This window comes from Chionomys nivalis, chromosome 22, assembly GCF_950005125.1.
Source record: "Chionomys nivalis chromosome 22, mChiNiv1.1, whole genome shotgun sequence".
Lineage (NCBI taxonomy): Eukaryota > Metazoa > Chordata > Mammalia > Rodentia > Cricetidae > Chionomys > Chionomys nivalis.
In genome coordinates, this window is record NC_080107.1 from 41,956,450 (window position 1) to 41,974,657 (window position 18,208).

Genomic DNA, 18,208 nt, shown 5'->3' on the forward strand with positions numbered 1-18,208 from the left:
GTCACCTGGAAAAGAGACCCTCAGATCTCAGGTGGATCATGTATAGGGGGACCGGCACCTGGCTGCCTGTGAGGCAGCCACTGGGGTCTGGCTGGAGGCATCCGTAGGACCGATGGCTGCAGAGTAACTGTTTCCAATAGGCGTCAGAGCGTTGTTGGAGGACATCAGCTGTTCTGCTTTGATTGTCCTGATGATGTCCATGTGTCATTAGGGCCAATTAGGGGAGGATGGGAGCAAAGTGTTTGCCCCAGGGCACGGGCTGGTGGGAGGGCCACCAGGACAATTGAATTCCCCACCAGACAAATGTGATTAGGTGCAGCCTGGCCCAACCCCACCGGACAGGCATAAATGCCCCGGTGGGGCTGGCGCACTCACCCTAGTCATGCCGGCTCACCGCACACACCAGCGCTGCTGGAGCAGCCTTCCCAGCCCCAGTGTCCGTGAGGCTGCTTCCATGTATAGTACGGCTGTGGCCATCTTCCTGGTTATCCTGGTGGCTGCACTGCAGAGCTCTGAGCCTCCGGAGCACCCCTTCCCCTACCACATCCCCCTGGACCCCGACGGGATCCTAGAGCTCTCATGGAACATCAGCTACGACCAGGAGATCATCCACTTCCAGCTGGAGGTGCGAGGGCTGAGGGCTGGGGTTCTGTTTGGAATGTCAGACCGAGGTGAGATGGAGAATGCTGACCTCATCATCCTCTGGACTGATGGGAACAGGTCCTACTTTGCGGTGAGTCCTCTCCCACCTTGCTATCCCGCCCTCGTGCCCATACCCCCTTGCTGGCTATCTTCACACAGCCGTGTGCCACAACCCACAGTGGAAGCTTGCATGCTTCTGTGCATGGTATCACTGATCTGAATTAAGCCTGTGTACCCCCGTCAGCATCAGAGACGCACTTATTAGATGATGAAATGCTGGGGGGGGGGGTTCTTCCTACAGTCCTTGACTGCACCTCCAAATATGAACGCAGCAATCCCAAGAAGGATAAGCACATATGGAGGTCCCACATGCCAGGCAGCACCCCCCATCATGTGAGCACAGACCCTCCTTATCCACCAGTTTTGCAAATAGCAGTTCCATGCCACACTGCCAGTACACGCACACCTGCTGTGGGCCAGGTGGTAGCATGGGGTTTAGTAGAGCAGGCAGAACGCATGCTAACGTGGGGCACAGAACACACAGGCCTTCTGTGCTATACTCCACAGCGGTAGAATGCAGATACAGCACGCTCAGGTGTAGGACAGCTCCACCCTCACCACGCAAGCTGAGCCTAGGCCAAGAGGAGGTATCTTGTTCCTTCTAGTCAAAATCTATCTGAATGCCTGCCTGCAAGGATGGCAAAGGAAGTCTCCTATATGCTGGAGCAGCCTTCAGGGACACCATCAAGCTACAGGGGTCAGCAGAGGGAGAAGAGCCCCCACAGACATCCTCTGGGTCCCTGCTTGCCCTTCCTCTGCAGGGGGGACTGACCATCACAGTCTCTTTGGGGATGGAATTCAACTCTACACCCACAGGAAAAGGATGATTGGAGATTTCCCTTATCAAACCGGGATGTACCTTCTTCATAACAGGCTAGCCTTACTAATCTGTGTTAGTCCTCCTGCTCTGCTTCCCCAAAGTTGGGATTACACATGAATTACTACACCTGACCAGGAGATGCCTTCTTGACCCAAGCGGGGCAGCCACTCTGCCTGTTCCATAGAGTCCTATGCTCAGAGCCGTCAGGCAGGGTGATAGGAGGTGACCGTACAGTGACTCTGGAGTCACAGAAGAGGCTTCCTGGGTCCCAGAGGGCTTTGCTTCTCCTTTCCCCTTTTCCAGACAACTTCACAGGCTGCAGCTCCCACAGTTCTGGGAGCCTGGTGTCTCACTTTTCCACCCTTGCCTGCCAGGTTCATTTGCTCAGCAAATTCCCTTGAACACAAACGTCAGATTTGGGAATTGGGGCTCCTTGGGCAACGGTATTCTCAGGAGCACACTCTAAACTCCCAGCTGCCTGTCTGGTTCTACTGCAAATCGGCAGGGTACCCAGCAGGAGGACCACACTGTTGTCCTCGGGGGAAAATTTTTGTCAACTCCTTGCCTTTGCTTTCCTTGAGCTGTTATGCTAGCCCTGGAGGTAGGACTAAAGAGAAACAGTCCAAACAATCCTCACAGCAGAGACCCATGGAGTTCATGAGCCCAGAGGGAGGCCCGCTCACTGGGTGCCATCCCACAGCCTGCCTCCCTTTCACTGGCCGGGATCCCTGCAGGGGAAGGCAGGGAGCCTGGACCAGCGATCTAGGCTCTAGGAAATACCCCGGAGAAATATTTCAGCTGCCAAGTGTGGCTAGGGCAGCCTCCCCAGCCCAGGCCTCAGTTTACTCTCTCCAGGCAAGGCTGGCACTAGAGTGAAGTAAGAGATGCCCAGGGAGCAGTACTTAAGGCAGCATTTGCTCTCAATGTTATGCAAGTGTGTGGTCGGTACCTGGGAGTGAGTGCCGCGTTAAATGCTGGCCTGCCTCTTTCCACTCTGGCTTCATCATCATCAGTCTGGGTTCAGGGCTCTAGCCTCAAATTTCTAACCCTGGTGTGCACTCCTGTCAGGAGCCTGGGCCACCTTAACAGTGCTGTACAGTTCTGCACATGTCCCTTTAAAGCCTGAGAATCAGTTATGTCTGACTGTCCCTGGAATTCTTAGGCACATGTGTGACAGATCGGAAGGAAACTAGATCAGGCTGCAGCTTCAGACAGGGTGGGCAACGTGGGTAATATGGGGGCTAGGAAACATGGTTAAAGGGTGGACTGATCACCTGGCATACATACACCCGGCCCTGGGTTTGAACCCCAACATAGAAAAGGAATGAAACAGTTAAGATCCGACAGGAGTGAGGTTCAGCAGCTCCCTAGCCCCACTGGGTGTTCCCACGGAGCTGGTGACTCACGAGGAGTATGGAAGTGATCTCTACTGAAGAAGAGCACCTATACTGTACCGTGCATGTGCCTCTTCCTGCTCGGACCCTGAGCCTGTCTCTGCAGGATGCCTGGAGTGACCAGAAGGGGCAGCTCCATCTGGACGCCCAGCAGGACTACCAGCTGCTCCAGGTGCAGAGAACCCCTGATGGCCTGTCCTTGCTCTTCAAGAGGCCCTTTGTCACCTGTGACCCCAAGGATTACCTCATTGAGGTAGGCTGTCCAGTCCAGGAGCACAGTTTGCCTGAATCGTCCCTGCATCCTACAGGGTTCTCCCACCTTGAAAAGCCCGAGGTGGGGCCTACACACAGGGAAAGAAAGCCCACTAGGCCTATGGAAGCTGTTTTGAGAGGCTGTAGCTCTGCCAGCAGCATGAGTCTCCGAAGAAGCAGCCCCCTGCGGACATGTAGTCAATGTTCTTTCCAAATGTGAGTGGTGTTCAGAACCCTCTTGCTCTGGGATGTAGTTCTAGCTGGATCCCATCACCGTGTCAGTAGAACACTGTACAGAGCCCAGCATACCTGGATCTCTACTCCACCCCATTGCTAACTTGCTGTAAAGCTCAGGACCAGTCCCTTTCTCCCGAAACTTCAGTCTGCTGTCTATAAAATAAGACCAGGAACAACTGGATTCCCAACATGGAAGGCCAAAACACCTGGGCTTCTTATCTGGTCCTCAGTTAGGAAAAGCCAGTCCATCTTTCCCCTGATGGGACCCTGGCATTCTTGTTATCGTGGTTAATCTTTCCTGACCACACTGGCAGGGGCTGGCAGTTTGTGCTCCTGTCTTAATTTATGGCCGAGAGACAGAGTGGAGATGCTGGTGCCACGGGAAGAGACTCACTACTCACAGTCCCAGGGAAAGGCCCCCACAGCACGTGGGAAGCGCTAGGCTCAATTACTGGGTAGAAGCAAGGGCAGACCCCTGGGAATGTGTTTTACTGGGCAAAGGCTAGGAGGGTCCTGGGAAACACCAGACTGGATAGTTGTGACCCTTCCAGGTTACAGAGAGCTCTTTGTTTGCCCTTCCTGGCCCTGAGGCAATTTAGGGCAGGGGAGATGCTAGCTCGGAGCAGAGGTTTGAAAAAATAGTTGGTTAGTGATTTGGACTTACCTGGGCTACAGAATTTGGGAAGTGGTATATACCCATTCTAAGGCTGGATCTCAGGAATGAAGTAAGTACTTTGGCCGTTTGCTTAGATCTGTGATTGATTAATGGACATCAAACAGACAAATCCGGAATCCATGGAAACAGATGAGGAACTGAGGCCAGGGAAAGGCTAGACTAACCTACGAGCTCTTGGCACAAAGAGGCTAGAGCAAGGCCATTGGAAATGGGTCATCTGGGTCCCCACCCTCCCACAGGCAAGGCTAGAGCAGTCAGAAAACCTTCAAGAATACGCTATAAGCAGGCTGATGTTTGCATGTTCTGGGGACAGAGACTTCTACATAGAACTTGCATGGTGCCCTCTCCAAGAGCAGACCATGGGGATCCTACCAACCGGAGCACATTGGTTGCCCACTACGAATGTGCATCCATTAGTACCCAGAAAGCAGCTACAGGCGTTTCCAGCAATGTGTCCACCCAAAGCTGCCAGTCTCCATCCATAGCAACCAAGCCAGCTCCATCTATGTAGTCTGGGTGGGCCCTCCAGCAAGGTAATATCCTACAGACCTTGTCTAGCTCCTGAGTGTTGGGGGAACTAAGTCACACAGTTCACTGCCAAACTCTAGGCTCCCCAAACTGGTTTTTTCACTCCCAAAGTGGTCACTGACCCCCCCCCCCACCTTAGGTGTTGAACCAACTAGAAGAAATACCTCTTCCCTGCCCCCAGTCACCCTGACGTTCATTCATAGAGGAAGTAAGTGTTCCAGCCTGCCTCACATCAGGGCCCAGAGGTTGGATGCATGAATGGATGCTAAGCAAAAGCAAAGAGTGTGTGAGAAAGATGAAAAAGTGTTTGACGGGCAGAGACAGGATTCCAGAAGCAGCCTGGGGCCAGGCAGAGCTTCAAAGTGACAGAGAGTGGTAGGAATAGATGGGCAGGGGCATGGTTCCCTTCACTCATGGCTGAGCTTCTGCTGGCTCTGAGTGGTTCTGTCTGGGCTACAGGATGACACTGTCCACCTCGTGTATGGGATTCTGGAGGGGCCATTCCAGTCGCTGGAGGCCATCAACACCTCAGGCCTGCATACGGGATTGCAGCGTGTGCAGCTTCTAAGGACTGAGGTCCCCACTCCAGACATGCCTGCGGATGTACAGACCATGGAGATCCGGACCACTAACGTTGTCATCCCTGACAATGAGACCACATACTGGTGCTATGTCACTAAGCTGCCCACAAACTTCTCTCGACACCACATCATCATGGTATGCAGGAGTCCAGCTGCTCTGCTTCCCCCCAGGGGCCCAAGAGCTATTTTAGTCCTCTTAGTGCATGAATCTGCAGTATTGCCCTGGTCCTCTGTGACCCTGTCACTGTCTGCCTCAGGGACCTTGTATTCCTGTCTTACCTGCCTGGACCAAAGCAATATTTATTTTTTAAATTTCTGAGATTGCCCTTGAGGCTAGAAGTGCTGTCAGTTTTTCTGGCAACCTCCCTTCCTGTTAAAGTGGCTCATTGCAACTGCTCCAAAGTTGCAACTAGGGACTTCCTCAAAGTGCTGCCCAGAGCCAGATACTGTCCCTATTCTAGAAGAGGAAGAATAACCCAGAAAGGTCTTGTGAGTACCCAGGGTCACACAGCAAAGGGTAGTCATTTTGTGTAGCTATGCTTGAGGTCCCAAGCTTTAACCTTGAGGCTTCTCTTGCTTCCCAGTGGAGCTTGCTTCCCAGGAACACAGAGTCACCCCATTAATACAAGGACAGCTGCCTTCCTAGTTCCACCTTACCAGGGGTAGTCTATGTGGGTCCCTACCTCCTTCCCTAGAGCTCTTCATGGGTTTTGGAATTTCCTGTCTCTGGATTGGCAGTACCTAAAGTTGCCTTACCTACCCTTCTCATTTATATAGAGCTGAGCAGATGAGAACCAGCTGGTCCAGGGAGGGGGTGGTGATTGGGCAGGTACTGGGCTCCCGGCTCAGGGTGTTCTGTTCCCCTTCAGTATGAGGCTATTGTCACCGAGGGCAATGAGGCCCTGGTGCACCACATGGAGGTCTTCCAATGTGCATCTGAGTTTAAGACCATCCCCAGCTTCAACGCACCCTGTGACTCCAAAATGAAGCCTAATCAACTCAACTACTGTCGCCATGTGCTGGCCGCATGGGCCCTGGGGGCCAAGGTATGTACATATTGCCACTTGCCTGCTCTAGTTTGCTTTCTGTGGCTGGGATAGGGGAGGAAAGAACCTCCTTGGCTTGCATTGCCGGGTCACAGTCCATCATAGAGGGAAGTCAAGGCAGGAACTCAAGGCAGGCCTGCTTGATATTCTGTTCATCCCCTCTGACGGAAGAACTCATAGCCAAGGAAGTATAGCAGGGATCCTGGAGGATACTGTTTACTAGTGGGTTTGCAGGCAAGTTTATACTCAGATAGCTTTCTTCCACAGTCCAGGGAATGGCATTGCCCACAGTGGGCTTGACCCTCCTATGTCAATTAAGAATCAAAACAAACCTCATAGACAAGCCAATAGGCTGGCCCTCCTATATTAAGTAAGAATCAAGACAAACTTCATAGATATGCCCACAGGCCAATCCGATGTAGGTAATTCCACAACTGATATTCTCTCAGGATGATTCTAGGCCTTGTCAATTGGACAGTTTAAAGTTACTTAAGACAGCATTACGCCATCCCCAAGCCTCCTTTGACATCCTCAGGACTTTAACTCCCTGCACCCACATCCTAAAAGGACCCAAGAGAAAGATGGAAAGGGGGCGTGCAAGGCCCTCAAAAGCCACAGTAGCTTCTAGGACGCTTGAGCTTCACTGTTCTTCGGAGCCACAAAGGCTCCTTCCAGCCTTTGGGAAAACGCACGCACGCAACCTTGAGTGTATACCTCTCACAGGCACTGCCATTGCTGCAGAGATCTGGGGCCTGTGCACGACATGATCTTCCTGCGGTAGGGCAAGCTGTCGGCAGACTCTGCCCAAGAGTCTCACCCAACCCTTTCCCTGGCCTACACCAGACGATGGTGAGGGCAGGACCGGAGGATCTGGGAGGAGCTCAGTCCAGTCTCAGCGCCCTTCTGGTAGGGCCCTCTATGTGTGACAGCAAAGTTTGTTAGCTCCAGGAGAGCTTCCTTCTAATCCAGGCGCTTGCTGATATCACCAGCTTCTGCTCAGGCTCCCCTAAAGACCTCTGTCTTATACCCCTGTCCCACACAGGCATTTTACTACCCAGAGGAAGCTGGTGTCGCCTTTGGGGGCCCGAACTCTTCCCCGTATCTCCGACTGGAAGTTCACTATCACAATCCAAGGCACATACACGGTAAGAGGGTGGAGAGTGCATCTTCCCACCCCACTTCGTCTTCTCAGAGACGCTTGGGTGCAGCTTGTCCAGACAGAGAGGACACAGGGCATGTGCGTGCCAGAGACAACACAAGCGTTTTACCCTTTGTCTACGTTATTGTGGTCAGCAACCTAATGAGTTCCCAGGCCGGGTTATGGGTGGCCCCTCAAGCCAGGGCTCTGGTTGACTTAGTGATGTCTGCTGTAGACACTGGTGCCAGTGCTTGGTGCTGTGCTGTTGAACTCCTGAACACCCAGTGAAGACAGAGCCCCACAGACCCCATGTGGTGGGCAAGATGTCAAGTCTATCTCCTCCCAGGGTTGCTAAGCAGACCTTAGATCATGAAGGCCAAGGATCCGTGGCCAGTCCAGCCAGGTGCTGACTGCTCAGGACCAAGCTCTTTCCCCAGTTCATGGCATGTGTTTAGACAGCCCAAGCTTCCAGTTAGCTTAGAAATGCCCAGGGCAGGGCCACACCTGCCCACCTGTTCCTAATCCCCTGCCTGCGTGGAGTTGGAAAAAAGCAGCGGGCAGCCTGCTGGGCCTGAGAATACTCTGTTTGGCAAGGGAATCTAGACACAACCACGCTGCAAAGAGCTTCTAGAAGAGAGACAAGGTGTGTGTGTGTGTGCGTGTGTGTATCTGTGTGTGTGTATCTGTGTGTCTATGTGTCTGAGTATATATGTGTCTGTGTGTATCTGTGTGTCTATGTGTGTGTCTGTGTGCGTCTATGTGTGTGTCTGTGTGTTTGTGTGTGCATCTGTGTGTCTGTATGTGTATGTGTCTGTGTGTGTATCTGTGTGCCTATATGTGTACCTGTGTGTCTGTGTATATGTGTGTCTGTGTGTATCTGTGTGTCTGTGTATTTGTGTTTGTATGTGTGGATCTGTGTGTCTGTGTGTGTGTCTGTGTGCATCTATGTGTGTGTTTGTGTGTTTGTGTGTGTGTCTGTGTTCATATTTGAATGCAAGGGAAAGGCAAGGACTCGTGAAAGGGTCCATGTGATGGGATTGGAATTTTGGTGGCATTTAGTAGGGATCTTGAAGGCACAGCTTATTCTCAGTTAAGGACAAGGGAAGTCATCATTATGGCTAGATCACCCCATGCCTGAAGGTGAGCAGCTTGAGGGGGTCATTAAGGGAGTTGACAGAGGACACCACATCAGAAATTACCATCAAACGTCCCCATTTCCTTCCTCTATCTCCTCCCTCTTCCTCTTCCTCACTCCTTCCTTTTGAGTGAGGCATGTCTTCATCTGTGCACGTGAGGAGCAGAAAGGGCCTGATAGACATAGACAGTGGCCATAGTAAGACAGGAGCAGCCCCTGCACCCCGCTCCCAGCTGGGTGTGGACACTGCCTGTGCAAGTTTAATGATGCAAGCGACTTTTCCTCAGGCTGTATAAGCAATGCTGTGGCTGCTGCAGGAATTATCTACAGCATGCAGGGGAGGTGAGATGGCTGGGGCCTGAGCACCTTGGGGGATTTATTGCTCATTTAAAAGCGGAGAGCAAATGGATTTTTGAAAACTCCCTGGGCATCAGGGAAGTCTGTCTTCCCTCATCGTCTGCATGTATTTATGGATCTTTTGCCAAATATAAGGGTGCGCCTGTCAGTTGGTGAATTCTGAGACGGGCTGCTTTTCTATTAATATCAAAATCCACGGTTATCTCATTATTTAATCCCCATCTAAATTTTAACCAATTGCGGCTTCTTTTTATTATTTGCCTCTGATGTCATCAGCCCAGAGATACAAGGGGCTGTTTGAGTTTGGATGTTGTTGGCTTGGGGAAGAAGGGAGGTGAAGACAGCAAAAGGGAGGTGCCCTCAGATTCAATGAGAAGAAGATTTCCAGAGCCTGCCAGCAACATCCTGCATCCCAGCCAGTTGGTTCTGAGTTTGGGGCCCAGTTCAACTGTTCCCAGAACTTTGGTTTTAGGCGGAGTCTTCCACTCAGCCTCCAGCTTTGGTTTCTCCATCTGTAGATGGGAACAATGGAAAACTCCCATCGAGGTGACAGGTGACCTGAGAGCAGCTTCTGGCTCCACTCTTTCTTGCTCTCTTGAATCAGAAAGTGTGACCAAGCACAGGGTTCCCTAAGGGGTGGCTCAGGGGCTGCTGCTCACTACCTACTGTCCCTTCCCCAGGCCGGCACGACTCCTCTGGCATCCGCCTATACTACACAGCCACTCTCCGGAAATACAATGCAGGCATCATGGAGCTGGGCCTGGTGTACACGCCCGTGATGGCCATCCCCCCTCAGGAGACTGCATTTGTCTTGACTGGCTACTGCACGGATGAGTGCACCAGGGTGGTGAGTGGATTGGTTCCCTGATGCTTGCGCTGACCAGGGGAGGGCAACACGAGATGTTTTGGACCCCTAACCTGGAATCAAGATTGTCTGAGTCCCTGTACCCCCATCTCCAGCAAGAACTGGGCCATGCCTGTGCACCCACACTTCCGTGTGCCACTTTTAAAGTTTGTATTTATGTGTGTGATTATATGTCGTGCGCGAGCGCGGTGTGTGTGTGTGTGTGTGTGTGTGTGTGTGTGTGTGTGTATCTCTGCAGAGACCAGAAGAGGGCAGTGGATCCCCTGGAGCTGGAGTTAGGTGGTTGTGAGCCTCCAGACCAGGGCACTGGGAACGGAAGCCAAGTCCTCTGGAAGAGCAGCAAGCATTCTTACTGGCTGAGCTATCTCTTCAGTGAACCCATACAGCACATTATTAACTGGTTTTGTTATGGGAGTATCAAAACTTCCAAATGGGACTCATCTTTTACAGGCTACCCAGCCCCCATCATGCCATGTTTCAGTACCAGACAGGGACTAGAGGAGTCAGCGCCTAGTGCATCCCTGAGGCTGTACAAGTACAGGGTGATACAGCAGGGTAAAGCTGATGGGACCCTGGCTTCTGCAATAAGTAAGCATGGCTCCTAGGCTATGCCAGGGAGCTCTGATACTCAGCTGTGATGCTGTCTTAACTGGGCTCACCTCTCCCATAGCAAGAAATTGCAATGGATCTAGTGTGAGACGCCATGTGTCCTGCCATGGGAGGTCTAGAGGATCCACAGGTCTCAGTAAGGGTAGGGACAGCCACCAGTGGGGATCTCATAGAACCCTCTCTAAACTGTCTTATCTGTGATGCCCCCCCCCCCACTCATACTACAGGCAGGAAGTTTTGGCGTTCCTCCATGGTTTGGGAGGCAGGCAAGTGCAAAGACCTGTCGCTCTCCCTTGTTTGTAGTCTCTGCTCATTTCTGCCAACATCTGCTCTTGCCCCTTGTAAGGATCTCGGGCCGGCTGCCATGGGCCTTGCTGTCTAGAGCTCTTTTACTATCACAGATGTGACTTCACTGTCTGCTATGTGTCTTGTGTTCTCTGCTGGCTGCCGCTTCTTACAATGGCTTGTCAGAAGTGTATCTAGGCCTGGATCACAGACAGGGAGACACAGGTCGGCCAAGGGAGGACACAGATCCCAAAGCTGCACCGCGGAGCCAGGTTTCTTTGTTACAGAGCTCATAGTGAATTCCCCTTCCCAGCGTACTCACGGGATGACACCTGTCCTCGGGTCCTCCCTACCCGAGCACCTGATCTTTCAAGTATTAGCTTGACCCAGTGTTCTCAGGCTAAAATGCTGGACACATCAGTTCTTATTCTCAATCAAAGACTAGCCTGAGACCAGGATGAGAAATCAACCTCCCTACCCAGTCAAAACAGACAGGTCAGACAGGTGATGCTTGCTTCTGAGACCCGTGTCCACATTCCAGCACACGCCTGCATCCTGCGTTCCGTACTAGTGATCCCGGGCCCAGCATACATGCCGTCACAGATGTAGTCACCAAGGTCCCTGATTTTCATTGCAAGAAGGATAATGATATCCACAATGTGAAGGGCAGGACCAGTAGCTTACAAGCAAGACAAAAGGTTCAGAAGTAAAGACGTAGAAAGCTCAGCTGTACAGGGTCATCCACTGCCAACTGTCAGCACCAAGGTCTTCAGCTCTGGCTGGCAGCATCAAAGGAGCAGAGGACCATGGCAGGGCGGCAGAGAGGTGGGAGAGTCGTCATGCTTGATACATTTGAGCAAACTTCGTATAGAAAGACATGAGCACAGACTAGGAAAACCGCTGGAAGATGTCCTCGTGTGTTGAGGAGGAAAGGAGGGCTTCTCACAGAAGGGCTGGTATCTTTTCCCCACTGGCTTAGTGATGAGCATCATTGCTTTGGACCAGGGTCACGTTGACCTCAGAGACACTGTGGTCTCTTGTGAACAGGGTGCTCCGAGGCCTACTGGGGGCATTGAACATGGTGAGGATTGCAGCACATAACCGACAGGAAACCCACAAAGAAGGGAAGTCCTGTCCAGTCAACAGGGAACAAGCCTCTACTGGCTGAGGAGAAAGAGAATTCAGTCTTCAGGCACCCCAAGGAGGCCCAAGGACAGGGGTGTCATTGGCCCTAAATGCATTCATGTCTGGCTGCCGGTTGGGGCTTGTTGCTTCAAAGTCTTGGGCTTCTGGCCATAGTCCTCTCTTAAACAAGCCACTCTCGTCAGGCGGTGATGGTGCGCGCCTTTGATCCCAGCACTCGGGAGGCAGAGGCAGGTGGATCTCTGTGAATTCGAGGCCAGCCTGGTCTACAAGAGCTAGTTCCATGCCCGGCTCTAAAACTACAGAGAAACCCTTTCTCAAAAAAAACAAAAACAAAAACAAAAACCAAACCAAAACAAAATGCCACTCTCTGGCAGGTTTATAATAGAGATCAGTAAGAACCATCTAGAAAAAGCAACTGTTCTGGCGAGCCAAGGGTTGCTGCTCTGCTCTAGGCCTGACTCTGCCCCTCCCACAGGCACTGCCCAACACTGGAATCCGCATCTTCGCCTCACAGCTCCATACACACCTGACTGGCAGGAAGGTGATCACTGTGCTCGCCCGGGGTGGCCAAGAGAGTGAGATCGTGAACAGAGACAACCACTACAGCCCCTTCTTCCAGGTGGGGACCTGCCTGTCATCAGTCTCCCAGACCTTCCGTTTCCCAGGGCTGTCCTCTGACCTTTGGTGGGGGAGCCTGGCCAAGCCGCTGGGTGTCAACAATGTCTGATTGGAGCGGACACTTAGTCCCCACTCCCCAGAGGGATTGAGGCAGAACTGATAACCCAGGGTGTCTGTGAGGGCCCACAGCTCTCTCACCTTTGTCTTGCCCACTCCAGGATATCAGAATGCTGAAGAAGGTTGTGTCTGTCTTGCCGGTGAGTGAATATCCAACAGGGACAGTTGCTGGGGCCGGGGATATTTGGAGAACACCGTGCCCAAAGAAAGAGAGGGAAAGAAGCAGGCCAGGAGAGAGTCTCTGGGCAGACATAGCAGGCCTGGGTGAAGTTCATGTGGACTGCATAGAACAGAAGGGACATTGCCTTCTAGCTTCAGCTGAACTACAGTTCCTAAGAGTCTCACCCCTTGAGAATGCTAGAGAGAGATGGGGGTGCCAAGATACAGTCCTTGCCCGTGCAGAGGCTGGAACTCTGATATGGTCAGCCAGGCCACTAAGCCACTAATAGAGAGAAACCCCAGGGATACTTAGATGTGAGCCTCATTGGGGAGGGTTCTAGGTTCCTCGCGGGAGATCACACATCCCAGTGACTTGGTCACCAGGAGGATGAGCTGAGCATACCTGTCAGCCCTGAGTAGGCAGGTGCTAATATGTCTGCCGCCTCACTCTTCAGGGGGACGTACTCATCACTTCTTGCACATACAACACGGAAGGCAGGAAGCTGGCCACCGTGGTAAGTCACACTGACTTGTCCCGCCCCCCCACCCAAAAAGAATCGGAGTAAAGATTTCTCACCTTTCCTGTGGTTGAGTGTAGGCTGCCAGAGGCACACCTGTTCCTCTTGCATTCCCCAAACGGACCAGATACTCTCAGGCCATGCTTCTGGATCCCTGTCTCTCACAATCCTCCTCCCCCAGATCCCCAGTGCTTATTATCCAAGCAGCATGCATGCTGGGCTCTACACTGGCCCCCCAAGGAAGTGACACTGTCAGTACGGCCTCAGGGCCTCCTCTCAGAGCCTCTACAGTGAGTTCTCATCGGCATCCATGTGCTCAGTGTCTCTCTGGCATGGCAAGGAGCCAAGAAGCACTATGGAGCTCCAGGTCCATCCGGGGAGACAGGTCACGTCTGATACAGGAGAAGCAAAGTGACAGGGACACAGAAACTTCACCAGAGCCAGGACATCACCCAGAGATGACAGGAGGGGTGTGAGCTCAGGGGTAGAGCCAGGGAGAGACGGAAAAGAGCTCTACACAGGGGCATGTGCCAGAAGCCCCAGAGGATAACGGTTCTCAGAATGGGGCAATGTTCAGTTATGACAGGGTGGAGATGTGGGCAGCACCAGGCAGGTGGGTGTGGCTGGCCACTCCAGAGAAGTGACATGGGTCTTCTTTTGGCCGGACTGTGGATAGTCCAAGGAGGAGGAGCACCTCAAGGGAGGATTATTTTCAAGGTGAGGTGTGCTGGAAATGTCTCATCCATTTGGGACCCATTGGGCAGGGAGAGGGACACTTTCTACAGCTGTCTTGGGCCACCACTATTTTCAGCCATTAGTCCCACTAACGCCTGCACAGTGACCCACGCCTTCTGCCAAGGTCCAGGGTCCCCCGTTCTGTTTCCCATGTGCTCTTTAAATAACTTTATTGTGAGATGATTCACACACCGCACAGCTGAAGTGTGTGAAGTGTGCAGCTCGTTGCCTGGAAGCACATGCGCATATCCATGCACACCATCAACCCACAGCTGTCACCCCCCCCCCATCCCCTCGCCCAGCCCAACAAACAGATCCGCTTGCTCTGTCCCGGACATTTCTCATCACTATCACCAAATTTGCATGATACGCAGCCTTCTGTGACGGGGTTGTTTTCCATACGTTTAATCCATCTTAGTTTCCTGTCGGTCTCAAAGACAAGCGTTTTCCCCCTGCGCTTTCATAGGCATCATCTCCTTCCTGCAGGTACATCTGCTGCGGGTGGGGGCGGGGAAGCACTTGACAGTCGTTGGTGGAAGGGAGCCCCCAGGCCTGCTCTGCCACAGGTGTTTCTGCCAGGGCTGTGTTCCTGTCTTGCCAGCTTCATGTCTAAGAACTAGTGCCTCACTTGTCCCAGGATGTTCGTGGCCGTGGTCCAGCAAGCACCTAAGATCTCAGATCCTTAAAAGATGAGATACCTCCTGGTGACTTCTTAGGTGGCTCCATCTGGGATCGGAGGGAACGGGAGCTCCCAGGAGGCAGACATGAGCTTCCTGGTTGTGACAACCTGAGGATCTAAAGAGATGGTGGTGGCCTTTGAATGCAGCTTCCATCCCAAAGTGAGACAGAAGGGGAAAGCAATCCAGGCCCTGTTCTCATTCTTGATCTCTGAGGTGGCAGAGCTAGGTGGGAGAGGGGAGATGGGGGGTGGTGTCTCATGCCCACTGAGGGCAAGCAATCACTTCAGGAAGACCCATATGGCACACGGGGGCCAGTCCAACTTCTTATTGGCGAACTTCCTTCTCCCGTACCTCCAGAGAGCTACCCAGGCTCTCTGCACTCAAGGAGGGGCCAGCTGAGTTCTATACCACCCATGTGGTCTGTCATGAAGCAGCAAAGGCCTTTCTCCCCTCAACTGTTCTGATCAGTCAGATAAAACCTCCCTCCCCACATCATGTTCACGAAGAGCCAGGATCCTCGAGGGAGGCTGAGACAGTCTTGGCTGGGCTCCCTGCCTGGTTCCTAACCCTATTGTAGGATTCTTTCTCCTCCCATCAGGCCCAGTTCACTACATCTGTGAGCAGGAAGTAACTGGAGATGTCATTCACTCAGTCCTTCCCATATTGTGGATGGGTGGCCCAGGGGCTGGAGACTATTCCAGATCCTAGCGCCACTGAAGTGTCAACGTGACTGGTGGCCAGCGAGGTCTGCAAGGTGAAGGGAGGTCAGCTCCCACTGGAGACCACAGGACTTGTCCCCTGTCCCCTAAGACTCGGTTGTTGTAACCCATAAGGCAAGAACAGCAAAGCTCTGTCTCCGTTTCTGTTTTCTTCTCACCCATCTGATGCTCGATCACTGGGTCTGTCTCTCCTGCTGCTAGCAGATGCCACGAGAGGGTGACCTCCCTCCTGGCTCTATCCTGGGGACTTGGATGCCACACTGCTGCAAGCGGATGAGCACACTGGGTAACAAGTCGCCATGAGAAGGCTACAGGAGGACAGCGGTTGAGTGACATGCTGAGGGCTGACGGGGTTTTCTCTCGCCTGCAGGGGGGGTTTGGAATCTTGGAGGAGATGTGTGTCAATTATGTACACTACTACCCCCAGACAGATCTGGAGCTCTGCAAGAGTGCCGTCAATGACCGCTACCTCCAGAAATACTTCGACCAGGTGAACAGGTGATGTGCGGCTTCTTGCTTGCTGCCCCTGGGAAACCCTGCACTGAAAAATCTCTGCACCCTGCCCCAAGCTCTCTCTTCTTAGGAAGAAGAATTGGGTGGCCAAAGAGGGAATTTAAGCTAAGTTCTTGGAGAAGGTTAGTGTGCCTGCCATCAGACCTATGTGTCCCTGGGAGTGCCTGTGGCTGATATCACCACTCTCCCGACTGTCAATAGCCACTGTCATCCACTAAAGGGGACATCAGAGACAGAAGCAGAGCCAGGACAGCGTCTTAGGCAGTAGATAAAGAAGGCGAGGCTGGAGAGGAAGGTGATGCAAGAGCAGCCGTGGGGAGACCCTCTGCTCTGTCTTTAAGCTGAGTAACTGCCTTCCCTTCCAGTTTCAGCAATGGGGAGGTCTGCACCTGCCCTCAGGCCTCTGTCCCCGAGCGGTTCAGCTCCGTGCCCTGGAACTCTTACAACCGTGAAATGCTCAAGGCGCTGTACCGCTTTGCCCCCATCTCCATGCACTGCAACAAGACCTCAGCTGTCAGCTTCCAGGTACGACAGCAGGGGAACAGTGGGTCACAGCACCAATGCAGCACTCACTCATCCCCTACCCAATACCCAACAAGTCCCACTGCTGCCTGAATCTCCAATCCCAGGTCTGCCCAGATCCTGAGGAGGACCCCAGGTAGGTTGGCAAGGGATCCTGAGCCACGTACAAGCAGTACCCACACGTGAAAAAATAACCAGATAGTGACAGACAGATGGATGGTGAGGGGACAGGCCAGCAATACTACCAGGAAGGACAAGGAGGCCACTTCTCCTGGGCACAGTGGACTAGGGGAGGCCACTTCTCCTAGGCACAGTGCAACAGGGGACTAACCTCAGTCTTATCTGAATGGCGTGAGAAAGTGCCAGCAATCTGCCCAGGGCATAAAGATAGAGCTCTGGCCAAGGGAGGAAAGAAACCAGCATTCTGCGACAGCAGCTCCACAGTCCCACAGCCCCACAGCCCAGTGTCTCCCTCTTTATCTGAGTCCTGCTGGGATTCAAAGGTACCTAATTAATTTCCCAGCAGAACCAGCCAGCAGCGGCAGTGCCAGCCCTGCCAGCCCAGAGTGCTGGTCAGCAGACCCAGCCTGCTGCATTAGGCAGGGGTGGCAGGCACTGCGGCGGGGGGGTGAACGGTCCTTTCCTGGCAGCATTTGGATGCTAGGTTCATTACTAACCTAACACCCAGCCTATGGGGAGGCTTGCTCACTCCGGAGTAGTTTGGAGCACTGTGGGATGTGGCTGGATCTTAGCTTTTGTAAAAGCCTTGCTGGAGGACAGCAGCTAACACTGCTTCCTGCCTCCCTGGATTCTGATCCCTTCCTCAGGTATACAACTGAGTGAACAGGCGGGCATGGAGGTGGAGAAGCCTGGAGGGTTCCAGGTTCTTGATCAGAGAACACAATAGCATGGAAAAGGGACATGGATCCTCGGGTGGTAACCCTTAAAGGGTGACTTGGGGGAGGTGGGGAGTGTTCAGCATGGGATACACGAATTTAAGGACAAGAATCCAACCAGCTAGGAAGACAGTACCCTGACTGGTCCCTCCAGCCTCGGTTTACCTTCTGGTCCCTTCCTTACAGGGTGAGTGGAATCTGAAGCCTCTGCCTGAAATCACATCCACACTGAAAGAACCCACCCTGAACTGCCCCACCCACCAGGCTGTGAGCTGCACTAACTCCACCACGGTCAGCATCCACTGGGGCAGAGACTAAGGAGGGGCCTGTTCTTCAGCCCCTCCTCATGATGTCCCTGTGGGCTCACACCAGTTCTGTGTACCCCATTTTGAAGACTCCCCTTCATAGAATAGTGCCGTTCGCCTAGGAGGAAGGGGCATGTCACCCTGGAGATACCTGCGTGACTGAGATCATCCCATGAAGTCTAACTGGGCAGAACAAACCTGGCCACGCCAGGGCTGCCTCCGTGTAGAGATGACTTGCTATGGGGGTCCAGATTCAGCACCACAGACCTACCTTGCCTCGAGAACAGCCTTGCCAGGCTGGGTGCAGACTCCCTAAGCCCCCAGTCCCCACCTTGTTGGTCCTCCAATGGTGACTTGTGTTGGTGTTTACCATGACAGCCCAGTTTAAACAACTCTTTGCCGAGTGGCTCATGTTTCCCAGTGGGTGGCTTCCCTGCGACAAGACAGGACAAGGCATTTAGCTAGTTAGAGACTCACCAGGGGAGCTCACTTCATGGCAGAGTAAATAGATATTTTCGCCCACCTAGAGGGAAACCCTAACAAGTAGTTCCATCACGGAGAGCCGAGATGGGTAGAGCCAGGCTCTGAGGAGGTTAGAGCTGGTTGCTTCTCCTGCTGGTGACGTATCAGGCACTAGAACAGGTGGCTGAAAGTT

The 18,208-nt window shown here is 52.9% G+C and overlaps 1 protein-coding gene across 1 annotated transcript; it reads left to right on the forward strand.

Moving 5' to 3' along the window:
* The first annotated feature begins 382 nt into the window (after window positions 1–382).
* On the forward strand, window positions 383–17,566 carry Dbh (dopamine beta-hydroxylase). Its single transcript, XM_057754622.1, has 12 exons — window positions 383–733; window positions 3,023–3,169; window positions 5,069–5,326; window positions 6,060–6,236; window positions 7,279–7,381; window positions 9,547–9,713; window positions 12,247–12,390; window positions 12,608–12,646; window positions 13,121–13,180; window positions 15,688–15,815; window positions 16,196–16,355; window positions 17,435–17,566. Exons 1-12 carry the CDS (start codon window positions 383–385, stop codon window positions 17,564–17,566), a joined length of 1,866 nt encoding a protein of 621 aa, XP_057610605.1.
* Window positions 17,567–18,208: the final 642 nt, after the last annotated feature.